General features: G+C 32.0%; 1 protein-coding gene across 1 annotated transcript; it reads left to right on the top strand.

Annotated features, from left to right (window-relative positions):
* The first annotated feature begins 963 nt into the window (after positions 1-963).
* Positions 964-11791, top strand: LOC106075248 (arrestin domain-containing protein 3-like). Its single transcript, XM_013236194.2, has 8 exons — positions 964-1391; positions 2644-2716; positions 2840-2987; positions 8563-8665; positions 8847-9103; positions 10589-10793; positions 10919-11073; positions 11164-11791. The coding sequence occupies exons 1-8, from the start codon at positions 1133-1135 to the stop codon at positions 11230-11232; spliced, it is 1269 nt and encodes a 422-aa protein (XP_013091648.1). The 5' UTR covers positions 964-1132; the 3' UTR covers positions 11233-11791.
* Positions 11792-13521: the final 1730 nt, after the last annotated feature.

Raw genomic sequence — 13521 nt, 5'->3', positions numbered from 1 at the left:
CTATCTGGATATCTGCTCACTGATGACTGACCTCTTCCAAACTTGCTTGGGCCTGCCCACTTTCCTCTTTCCTTGCTGATTCCAATCAAGTAAGGGGGGTTCACGGGATTGACAAGAATAAGTACGTTTGTAGACAGTGCCTAATTGGAGCGGTCGACCGCTTGTCGAGTGGAAAAGGCAAACCTAACTTGATTCATCCGATTGTGTATATTGTCCTTAGTTACAACGTCTTTACTAACGCTACTTCCCAGATAAGTGAAATGGTCGGTATCGAGGGTGTTCTCCCTTGTAGTTTGATTGGGTTCTCTTGTCTAATATTGATCCACATTACCTCGGATTTCTTTTTGATGATTAGATAAAGTCTGGTCTGAGCATTTTGTTATTGTGGGAAAGGAAGCAGATGTCAACGGCCAAATGTTGTGTTTGTATGCCACTTTTGTTGTCTGAGAGTAAGGCTGTCTCATGACCCCATCAATCACCAACAAAAATATCTGGGGCGAAAGCATACATCCTTGTCTTACTCCTGTTTTTACTTGATAAAGTTGGTAAAATTAGATTCTACTTGACATGGGAGCGATTGAAGTTTTATGATCTAAATCTAGATCTATATAATAAGACCGCCTTAATTTTTTTCCTCAGATTTTTAGATATAGGCTAGATTCGGCTAGATCTAGATCTATAAACTAATAAGGCTAAATATTGACTGATATTCACAAATCATGCAATAAAGATCAGTATCTTATCCAAGTATCTTAGAAATAAGATAACGTGAAGATACACACTGAGTGCATCTATAAAGATCCAGTCAATCAATTTGAAAAAAAAAAACTATAAAGATCCAGTCAATCAATTTGAAAAAAAAAAAAGGTTTTAAAGTGCAAATAACTTTGATTACCTCACGACATCGCTAACAATAGATTTTTTTAAAAATCCAAATCTATTAATAAATAAATGATAGGAAATAAAGGTTAATTCCGGGTCACTGCGCAACAGGAAGATGGAGGATAATTCATAACATTACCCAGTGCAGATTTTTTGGTTTGAGCTGCACTGGACTTTTTCGTAATTTTCGAAAAATGTAACCCTAACTAAACAGTTTTTAAGAAAATAAAAGTCGAGAAACGTTAAAGGAATGGGTAAATTGAAGTGTTTTGAAATTATTCTGTCTGGAAGTAAGACCGTTTATCATCCAGGCGAACGAGTGCAAGGAATTGTTGTAGTGGAACTGAAGGGCGACATGAAGATGCGATCTCTTCGAATTTTTATGAAAGGCGTTGCTAAAGTACACTGGACGGAATCAAGAAGTACAGGCAGCAGACTTGGTTCTTACACAGAACACTATAATGCAGAAGTGGAGTATTTTTTTAAACGACAAGTTTTATTTGGAGGAGGCAAGTAATCAGTTACAGTCACTCACTCACTGAGTCAGTAGAAGTAGAATAAAACATAAATGAATAATACTTTAATAGTTTAATACTTATTAAACGTCATTAATAGTAATAAATTAAATCTAGACTGACTAAACTAACAATCTAGATCTATATTATAATATAATTACTAAATTAGTCTAGATCTACTCTAGATCTAATCAATCTAGGTCTAGAAAGGAAACAGCATATTTTATTGGTACTGGTAGTATTGAAAATCACTACATGGCTCTTGGGGCATTTGTGGGGTGTAAGTAACTAAGGAGAAATAAAGAGACACTCAAGACTGTTGCACGTCTTGGTGCATGATTATACAGGAGTAATGGTTAGTGTCAGGGCTGAGTGGTTAAGTGCTTGGCTCCCCAATCTGGGGTCCTGGATTCAAATCTTGGTGAAGACTGGGATTTTGAGTTTGGGGATTTTTAGGGCGCCCCTGAGTCCACCCATCTCTAATGGGTACCTGACTTTAGTTGGGGAAAGTAAAGGGGGTCGACCATTGTGCTGGCCACATGACACCCTGCTCATTAATTGTTGGCCAAAGAAACAGATGACCTTTTAAATCTGCCCTATAGATCGCATGGTCAGAAAAGGGAACTTAACTTTTTACTATGGTCAGTGTCACATTTTTTTTTCAGTGCAACAGTGATGTCCACTATAATTTGTTACTATAGCAGTATGTGTCAGCTTGACAATAAAGTTTTTTTTTAGGTACAATAAATTATTACTAAAAGTTTCAACTTTATCCGAGAATGGGTGTGGAAGAAATAATGTCTGCATTTATCTAAGGGGACAAAACAGAAAATATTTAGCCTTTGAATACTGAAGAATTAATTCAATGAATAATTATGTAAAGTTTCAACTTGATTCAGTAATGGGTGTGGGAGAAATAATGTGTTCAAACTTTTACCAGACAGATAGAGAGACAGAGTGATTGATAAAGCTTTGCAAAAATAATAAAATAATAATTTACCTCTAAATGCAGAGATTATAACAATGCACACTTATTAGTTCAGTCTCTTCAAAGTACAAGACAGTGTCTACTAATTGTTAATAACAAAGACAAGTTTAGTTTTATTGTTAGTCACTTCCTTTTTTACAATACCTTTATTCATTTCACTCCTTCATGGAACCTGGGTGGGTGGGCAGACAATTGATTTATATCGCTGAGAAAAGAATGACTAGCTTGTTTGTTTCATTTGTTTCATTTTCTCTGCAGAAGTGGCTGATGGTAGAGACACATTATCTGATGGACATCATGAATTAAACTTTTCATTTGATTTGCCAATGGGGTATGTCATAGCAACATTGTCTAAGTCTGACTGAGATATTGTTTCAAGTATTGTTACATATTGTAGTTGAGAGAGTCATTAAGTGAAAAAACATTTAAAACTTTCCTTATCTGTTTTTGTTAGTGGCATATCAACAAGTTTTGAAGGAAAACATGGCAGCATACGATATTGGTTGAAAGCTGAAATGGATAAACCATGGTCATTCAACCATAAAACCAAAAAAGCCTTCACCGTTATTAGCCCCATCGACATCAATCGTCCAGAATATCAAGTGAGTAGCTTAGTCGAGTCTGAATGAAAACATTCCATTAGTAGAAACAATATTTAGCTTCACATTGTAAATGTTTTTAAATATTAGAACTTGAATTGTTTAGTGTGCATTTTCAATTGGTTGTAGGTTGTTTTTTTATGAAAAATGTCAATTGATTGTTGATTTATGAAACATCTTGTTAAAAACATTAAAATTCTTGCTACTGTATATGAACTTTCTAATTGTATTGACATTGATTGAAAAATTTACTTAACAATGCTTAACCCTTTTTTTTTTATGACCTTGCAATATCACATTGTTATCATCGTAATAAATAAATAAGGTTTGTCTTTGATTCCAAAGTTATATGAGGAATGCAGTATTTAATTTTAAATGTACTCCACAACATCTTAAAAAAAAAAGATCATAGCTTTTCCCAGCCACTACATTTATGTTTGAAAGTATATTTAGTTTATTCCTCATATTGTTTAATTTACAATTACATTTATTAGGTCATTGCATGTGGCATTAAATGTAGATCGCTCAGCTCTAATTGCTTGGATGCTGCTTTTTTGTCAATCATTTAAATTGAATCCTGGCATTGTAGTTATCACATAAATCACTTGTTGAGAATGAGTTCTACAAATTTAGCTAGACCTATCCAAACAGGCTTATTGAGACATATTCTCAGCCCAGAATTTTATTGTTTTTACTTTTTTAAAATGAACTAGAAAATTCCAAAAGTTCAGACTAAAAAAATACAAAAATGTTCAAACACAAGGATTATGTCTATGTTAAGGGGACATACGAGTCGGAAAATGACGAATTTTTAATTTTTTTTTCGATTTTTTTTCTTTCAGATTTTGAAAATTTAACCTTTTTTTTATATGAATCATATTATATTTTAGCATAAAAATGTTTGTAAATATGTGTATTTTGACTTTGAACATGTACACCTTTTGGTGATTATTTACAAATTATCGAAATTTATCAATGTTTACACCTTGGATACGATATTACCAATCTAACAAAGCTAGGACCATGATACATCAAAAGAAAGGTCACGATCCGATTTATATGTTTATCTGGGGTTCAAACTAATGGATTTATATGTTTTTTTGTAATTCGTATTTTTCCGAGCTATATAATCTACGGAAACTTCCTTATATGGCACATCGGCAAAACTCGGAAAAAATCGACTAATCAGAATGTGCCGTTTCATCCGGAAAAAGCGTTTCAAAATGGCCGACAGCGTAAACACATTCTTGTAGTGAAAGTCAATGAAAGCCTTGCACAAGACAGTTTCAGTTGTTTGGTATTTGTAAACATCAAAGAAAATATCTTTTACATTAAAATGCCTCGACCAAAGGGACGAAGAATGCTAGAGAAGCTCAATAAAGCCAGAAATGTTATGCTATCTGACAAGCTGCGTGGAAATTCCTCTAGGTCTAGGTCTAGTTTAGATCCAGCATCAGAAGGACAACGTGGTGCATCCAGATCGAAATTAGACCGTCTTTCAATAAATACTGATGTTCCAAGTGATCTAGATCTACAAGAAACAGAGCAATTATGGACTATTGCTAATACTAATCAGCTTACTGATTTGATGTCGGATGCATTATGCCCTAATTGTTTTCAGTCAAGTTTGACTAGTATTAGAGTTATAAAAGATGAAAACATGGGGTTCGCATCAAAGTTGAAGTTATGTTGTAGATCTAGTAGTTGTGGATATACTAAATCAAAGTTTTCATCTCCAAGAATACAAAAAAGTAACTGTTCAAATGTTGCATTTGAAATAAACACCAAGATGGTTTTATACAGCCATGAGATAGGAAAGGGTTTCACTTCGCTGCAGACATTTAGCAGCGTCCTAGGAATTTCTGGAATCAGCCAGAGAGCCTTTAAAGACCATGATAATAAAATCACAGGTATGTTAAATTACACAATAATCTACTATTAGAATTATTTCTTTAAAAATTTTAATCTTTACCATATAAAAATTATAGATCTAGACCTAGTAACTATAGATCTAGAATCTAGTCAATCTTTACAAAGTTCTAACTTTTGATAAAAAATACATGTAGTATGATCACTATGATGTAGCCAATGTAGGCTCTCTAGAGATCTAAATCTTTTTTTTTTTTTTAAAGTTTATATATATTATATATATATTTATAAATCAATTTAATTAATGTTTTTTGTTTTTTTCTTCAGACTGTGAAGTGGAATCTGGGGAAGACATGCTCTACCGCACAGCCAACGCCATACGTCAAGCTTATGCAGAGACGGATGATGACATTAGGGAAGCCATTGAACGAGGAGAAAACCCTTTGATTGACATTTCAGTCAGTTATGATGGGACCTGGCAAAAGCGAGGCTTTACATCGCTTTATGGTGTAGGTGTCTGCATCGATTTACTAACAGGTCTTGTTGTCGACTTCGATATTAGATCTAAGTACTGCCATGCATGCCACATACAGAAAGCTGAGAGCATGAACGCAACTGACCTCGCAGTTTGGAAAGAACAGCATGATTGCTGTACTAATCACCACAAATCCAGCAAGTCTATGGAACAGGACAGTGCTGTAATTCTGTGGAATCGTTCTGTGGCAAAATATAATTTTAGATATGTGGAGATGCTGAGTGATGGAGATTCTTCTGCTTTTAAAGCTGTGCTTGAGTCTAAGCCATATGCTGATAAAGCTGTTACTAAACTTGACTGTATCAATCATGCCCATAAACGTATGGGGACAGCGCTTCGAAAACTTGCCAAAGAAAGCCATCTTGGTGGCAGAGGAGTTGGCAGGTTAACAGAAAAAAAATGTGACAGTTTGCAAAATTTTTATCGTGGTGCTATAATAGACAATATTCCAGATGTGTCCAAAATGAGGAATGCTGTTTGGGCAGGATTATACCACTCCATGTCTACAGATATTGAACACCATCATCGACAATGTCCATTAGGAGAAAATAGTTGGTGCTGGTACCAACAAGCGATTTCGTTGGGACAAGACCCTGACAGCCACTCTAATCATAAGGCATCTTATGTTTGTCTCTAGAGGTGGCTCACAAGCTAATTCCAATTTATCGAAGAATGTCAGATGAGTCCTTGCTTCAACGAATGGCTCATGGTGGTACTCAAAACAACAACGAAAGCCTTAATGCTATGATTTGGACGAGATGTCCTAAAACAAGTTTCATGGGACTTGGCAGAGTGAAAGGCAGTGTTGCTAGAGCTGTGTCAATATTTAATGCTGGCGCCAATGAATTAATTAACGTGATGAATAAGATGCATATTGATGTTTCTTATGTAACATTAAATAATTTAAAAAAGGTCAATGATAAAAGAATTATTCAGTCTGACACTACTAGCCAAGAGGATTATAGAAAAAGAAGAAAGACTGTTTCTTTAACACGGTTTGAAAAAGTCAGAGAGGAATTGGCCAAAGATGGGAATGTATATGGTGCTGGTGCTCATTAGCAATACTACTGTCAATATTTTTTTGTATTATATAATTTTTTTTGTTTTTTATTCATTATTGTTAGAGCATATTGACAGTTTAGTTGCTGTTTTAATTATTTGAAACAAAAATGTAATAACTAATTTGTAGCAAAATTTAAACACCATCTGATTATGTTTATGTAAATAATATAGATCAACAAACTTTTTCAAATATATTATGATACCTTAATTCAAGAGAAAATGTTAGCAAGTTTTATCTAAACTGACAATTATATATATGCTATCTAAAGAACTCCCTAGATGAATAGTAGAGATATAACAGAACTACTGAACAGTTATCATGAGTTTCAGATTTTGAGTTAGCGCTTTTTTCTTATTTGACATTGTTATATATATGACATTTTTTCATTTTAATCTTCTGTGAACTTCAAGCAAGCTCTTTTCTTTAGTATTTAATATTTATTGTTGCAAATTGTTTGGGTTTTTAGATTGCACACCGGTACATCCTACATTCTTATCAAGTTTTTTTTCTTTATGGTTGCTAAATGTTATACCCGGTATATAATATATTATTTTATAATGTAATCTGGATGGAATATACTAAATAGCTATTTTTAAAAGCTGCTATACTAAAGTGTAAATAACATATATTTGCTATTCAGTGATTTTCTGAATAAATTTTTGTAATTGAATTTTTTTTTTTCTTTTTTTGTATTTTTGTATATATCTCTATCTGCCAAACGCTAAGGCTCTGAAACTACTTTTGGAACTTATTTGATATTTGGCATAATTATTCTGTACATATATATCTACATATGCATGCAAAAACTTTTTGATATTTGCGTAAGTTGGATTTTTGTTTGAAATACTACTCTGTAATACAATTGCGTACAATTTACGTTTTATTATCCCAATTAGTTGCTATACTTATATGAAATTTAGAATATGCTCTTTACTAAATATAGCTATTTTTATTATGTTTTCAGATACTTATTATACTAACCTATAAATTACATGCATGTTATCTAGTATTTTCCTGACAAAATTTTTGTAATTGAAATTTTTTTTTTTTTTTTTTTTCATTTTCTTCTTTTTTTGTTTTTGTATTATACCTCTATCTGCCAAACGCTAAGGCTCTGAAACTACTTGAGCTACATACTTCATATTTGGCATACTTTTTCTGTACATAGATATCTACAAATGCATGCAAAAACTTTTTGATATCTCAATAAGTAGATTTTTTGTTTGAAATATTACTCTGTAATACAATTGTGTACAATTTGCGTTTTATTTTACCAATTGGTTGCTATATTTATATGAAATTTAGAATATGCCCTTTACTAAATATTGATATTTTTTTAATGTTTTCAGATAGTTATTATACCAACCTATAAATTACATACCTGTTATCTGGTATTTTCCTGACAAAATTTTTGTAATTGAAATTTTATTTTGTTTTTTTGCATTTTCTCCTTTTTTTGTTTTTGTATTATATCTCTATCTGCCAAACGCTAAGGCTCTGAAACTACTTGAGCTACATACTTCATACTTGGCATACTTATTCTGTACATAGATATCTACAAACGCATGCAGAAACTTTTTGATATTTGAAGTAGTTTTTTTGTTTTAGCGTTTCAAAGTTTAGAATTATGAAATATTTATGTATTTTTCATGGTTGCAACACTAAAAAAATCATTAAAAAAAGACAATAAAAGATAACAATATTTCCCTTCATGCGTTTTTAATACTTGTCATGTATGATATTTGTGTGTAAAAATTATTAATTTATCTTAAGTATTTTTTGAGTTATAAGCTTTTAATTATAGTTTGTTTGGCGGCCATCTTGGATTGTTTCCATGACAACCAGTAAAGTTATAAAGTCAAAAACTATATTTTTTCAATTGTTTAATTAAGTACTATTAAGATAATATAAAATATTTAGTCTAAATGGAGAACTTTTTTTTTTCCTTCTTTCCGACTCGTATGTCCCCTTAAGAAAAAAAACAGGATCATGTCTATGTTAAGAAAAAAACAATATTGTGTCTATGTTAAGAAAAACAGCATTATGTCTATGTTAAGAAAAACTTGTGTCTTATGAAAGAGAAGTTTTTTATTCTTTGTTGTTTTTTTTAGGTTCAAGTCGAAAGCAGCGTAGAGAAAACATTATGTTGTTGGTTGTGTACATCAGGACCTATTTCAATCACATCTAGAACAGATAGACGAGGATATTGTCCTGGTGAATTACTTAAAAAGACAAACATTTAGTCACCATTGATTTCTAAAACTCAATACATCTTAAAATATTTTTCAGTTAGAATAACATTTTAATTTACCTATATATATATATAATGTTATATACAATTTATTTTACCAGAAAAAAAGTAAACTATATGTGTATTTTATTATTTCTTGAATAGGTGAATCCATTGCTATCTCGGCAGAATTTGATAATCATTCATCTCGTACTGTGATCCCCTATGCCACATTGTACCAGTCACAAACTTTTTTTGCCAGTGGTAAGTCCCGTGTCAGACGCACCAAGTTCACCGTCCTCACTGGTCTTCCAGTAGCTCCAGGCACAAGAGGATCATGGGACTCTCAGCTGTTAAAGATCCCTGCAGTGACTCCATCCATCATCAACTGTTGTGTCATGAAAGTAGACTACTATGTCAAGGTAGGGTTTTGCAATCTGGTCCCTTTAAACTCAGTATTTCAGCTCCCATAGGCTCAGAGTTGCGTCTCTCTGAAAACTTTGTAAAATTTTATTTGGGAAGAGGATGGAACAGTTCAATTAATGAGAAACTGTCATGGAATCACCATATTGATGAAACTATTAGTGTTTTTATTAAAAGAAATTTATATAAATCAAAATAAAAAAAGAACATAAAACTAAAATATTGGTTAGGCCAATAAAAGAATATGCATCCTCAGTTTGGGACCCCTCAACTCAAGAAAACAAAAAGAAACTGGAACAGACACAAAATAGAGCAGTGAGCTTCATAACAAACAAATATTCACATTCCACTAGAGTAACATCTTTAGTAAAATCACTAAATTTAAAAGGCCTTAAGGATAGAAGACTTAAAAGTAAAGTAGCAATTATACATAAAACACTGAACCAAAATCTTCAAATACAAAAACAAAACCTAATAAAATACTCAATAAGACACAAAGATAAAGGCGCATTCCTCGTTCCATATGCTAGGACAAATTTGTACAAATGCTCCTTCTTCCCTAGTGCTATTAGAGCATGGAATGGTTTGCCTGAGCCTTCCAGGAAAGCCAGTATCTTGGCAGAATTTAAGTCATTGGTTAACATGCATGACTAGATGCATGACTCGTACATAATCATCTTTTTTTTTTTTAAGTAATGTCAGTATTTTTATAAGATAAGATAAAATTAGACAACCTGGTTCAACCAGTCTATCACATCATTCCACAAGGGGGCCATCATCAGTTTTACCCATAGCTGGACTGGCAGTCCTTATACTTTATACTTTATTGTGACGTTTACTAAATTCCAAGTGGTTAGTGGATATTCAAGTCAAAATTATTTTTATCATTAAGGAATTTTTCTCTAGATGAGCATTCAATATATTTATAAATTAATTTAATTAATGCATTATTTTGTGAAACTATGTCATTAAACAGCTTTTTTTATTGAGATAAACAATCATAAAATAAACCAATTCAAAAAGAATGTTTTTTTACCATTGCATATTTTTGTTTTTGAGTTGGTTTGTTCACACTTTCAATTAGACATTTTTTTGTATTTATTGACATAAACATCTTTTCAAGGACTTCCTAAAATTTGGGTCTAACCCAAAATTAAAAACAAGACTCATGTTTTGAACCTGGCTCTACACATGCACATGATCTCTAACTTGGTCAATTCCCACACACTCGCTAGTTGTCTCGTGCAGTCGAGCATGATAATTACATTATTTCTGACTTGCAGGTTCACTTCCAGGTCCAGTTCATGGGACATAACACTCAGTCTACTTAACTATAAATGTCAAATGCGCTATATTTCACAATATAACCATAACATTTTTTTAACATTAAAACAGGTTCCAACACTTGCACACGTTAGCTATAGAAGATCTAACAATTCATATGATTGTCTGATAAATTTGTCTTTTAAATTATATGATTGCAGGTTGCTTTACATATAAATGGTGCCTACAATTTAACAATGCATTTGCCTGTTGTGATTGGCACTGTGCCTTTCAGACAAGCTCCCAGCTACCGTTACACGGACTCTCGCTACTACAGAGAAACTCAGGCTCAGTTTGCTTCTGTCAGCCTGCTGCCAGTACCCCCACCCTACAGAGAAATGATCACGCCACCACCTCCATTTGATGGTAAGAAATGGAGTTCCTATAGACTATCCGTACTCTCTATACTCTTCTATACTGTCTATAGTCTATACTCTACTAGCATTGAATACATTTTAATAATGCTGATTTTTTGTTTCTCATTTGATTAGAACCTCCTACGTATGCAGAGAGCATCAGTGGTGCTGTTAATTTAGATGATGATGATGACGACAATGAGGCACCGGGAGTAAACATGGGAGACCTGACCTATACACCTATGTATCGCTATGTCTACAACTATAGACCACCCCCAGCTTATCATGAAGTATGTGTCACCATTTGTACATTATAACATAAGTTTTTCTAGTTTTTTTGGGTTTTGGTGGGAATTGAAAATTGTGTTTTCTCATTGCAGACTGACTCAAATGGGCTTTCTAATCTAGAGCACATATCACTCACAGTTTGCAGTGACGATGATTCGTGATGAACTCTTTGTTACCACAAGAACATAACAGGATTGCTAGACTGTATGGTAAACATTTGGTACAAATTAAAAGAGGACTCAGTCACACATCTGTACTTCTGTACCCCAGCAGTCATATTTATTTACAATACCCATTTCTAACAAAATAACAGACCCAATGTTTTCAAGAAACAGAAAATAATCTTTTATGATAAACTTTTTATCTAAAATGTTTGTTATAAACCATTACATACTTTACATTGGCGTGCTTCTTTTAATAAATCTCAACATGACAAAAATAATAGAAGCAAAATAATAATTTTACGCCTCAGGCCCCACCTCCTCCTTTTATTTTTTTATTTTATTTTCAGATTTTGTATTATTACCAAACAAAGATGTCCATCTATAATAAATTTTCTAAACAAATTGTACAAAGTGTATTCTAATAACATTTGTTATTATTTATTTATTATTTAGTGTAACAAATTGCAGCTCAAATGTTTAAACTGTTTCAACAGAAATACATTTACTAGTATATGATCAATACTATCTTAATTATTAGACCCAGAGAAAAACAACACAACAACAAAGAAAATGTCACACGCAAAAAGTTGTCTTGATCAACTTATGTCTATTTTAATACCTTCGGTAAACCTTATCATATTTTAAGAAATACTCCAAACATCATCATTGGTACGGTCTCTACCATCATTGATAATTTTTTAATTTTTTTTTTTTAAGCATACATTTTTTTTCTTTTTTAATGCTTAGCAACATATTATTTGATATCTCTACGCTTTGTCCTTTCTTTTCAGTTTTTTTATTTCTTTATGGTAATTCTTTGTTAGGTACAAAACTTTTTTTTTTCAATTGATGAAAATTCATAAACTTTTATAATCGACTCTATGGTACTAAGTTTCATAGCAGTTAAAGTTTAACAATATTTTTATATAAATATATTTTTAAACCAAAGCCAGTTTAAAATTACTATATATATATATATATATATATATATATATATATATTTCTTTTCTGTCATTATTTTGTATTTGAGATATAGACTTCTTATAACCTTGGAAGTTGTCAACCAGATGGTTATTTCAATGTAATCTATTTATTGAAGAAGTTTTCTTTGAATTTGTAAATGGACCTTCACTTTATTACTGCTATTTAATACTGCGAGTGATGCTCCCGATTATGAATTTTATGTAACTTTTTTTATAGTTGTATATCTTAATGTTAATTTTTTTTTTTATTTGTTTATGTTAATGTCAACAGTTGTAACTGAAGATACAATTTAAAAAATACAAAAAGTCAGAGATGATTAAAATACTATATTAAAAAGTATCCCTTCAACAGCTAGGCTGAGCTCAAATATTTATACACAAGTTGAATGAAAACATTGGCTAATGTGTCAGTGTTTCCACAGACTGGAAATTAGTTTGTCCACATTTTTTTTTTTTTTTTTGTCCACAATTTTACTCCAAATTTAGGCCTACGTTTTTGTTCAAATTCCAATCAATGGAATAATTTGTACATAACTCACTATTAAAATCAATAAATTGTGACTTTAATTATTTCATATCATAAACATGGTGCTAATTTTTTATATTTTTATGCCATTTGACTTTAAACTCAGACATTTTTATTTTAATTTCACTTTAAGTCTTCTGCTCACTATTTGAAGATGTTTTTTCATGTCAATGTTGTACTCAGCTGACTACTGGCGCCTATTTCTATCTATTATGTGTGTTGTCACCTACAGCAAAACTGACTGGCTGCATCTCTGGTCATCTGACTGCATGTATTATATTTCTTAACTGCAGATGTTTTTGAAATACAAATTTTGGCTTTGTGTACTTATCATCGTAAACTTACAGGTGTGTTTTGATTATTTGTACATGGAGAAATGACAAGGGAGACTACTCATTTGGTGTGTGTGTGTGACACCAATATTTGTCTCCTATTTAATGTTACTACTGTCCAAGCTCAGATTTTGAGACTTGTGTTTGTGATTGTATATTCAAACTAATGTAAAACATTTGAAACATTGTATATTCAAACTATTGGAAACATGAATATTACAATGTTGATTTGTCTTGTGCAATGTTTGCCAGCCAAGTTACTCACAAGGTCAGATTTCACTGTATACAGAGTAGAGTTACCTTTTTTTTTTTGGCCATATTAACTTACATAATATCAAATATACATTGTACCTATCAAATTTATTGAAAGATAATGAATTTAGCAATGAAATGCTAACTTATAATCAGAATTTCCCATTAAAAAATGATAGATCATGAAAACCAT

The sequence above is a fragment of the Biomphalaria glabrata genome, chromosome 1, assembly GCF_947242115.1.
Source record: "Biomphalaria glabrata chromosome 1, xgBioGlab47.1, whole genome shotgun sequence".
Taxonomy (NCBI): Eukaryota; Metazoa; Mollusca; class Gastropoda; family Planorbidae; genus Biomphalaria; species Biomphalaria glabrata.
The sequence above is the reverse complement of the archived record's forward strand: the minus strand, read 5'-3'. Positions and strand labels throughout refer to the sequence as shown.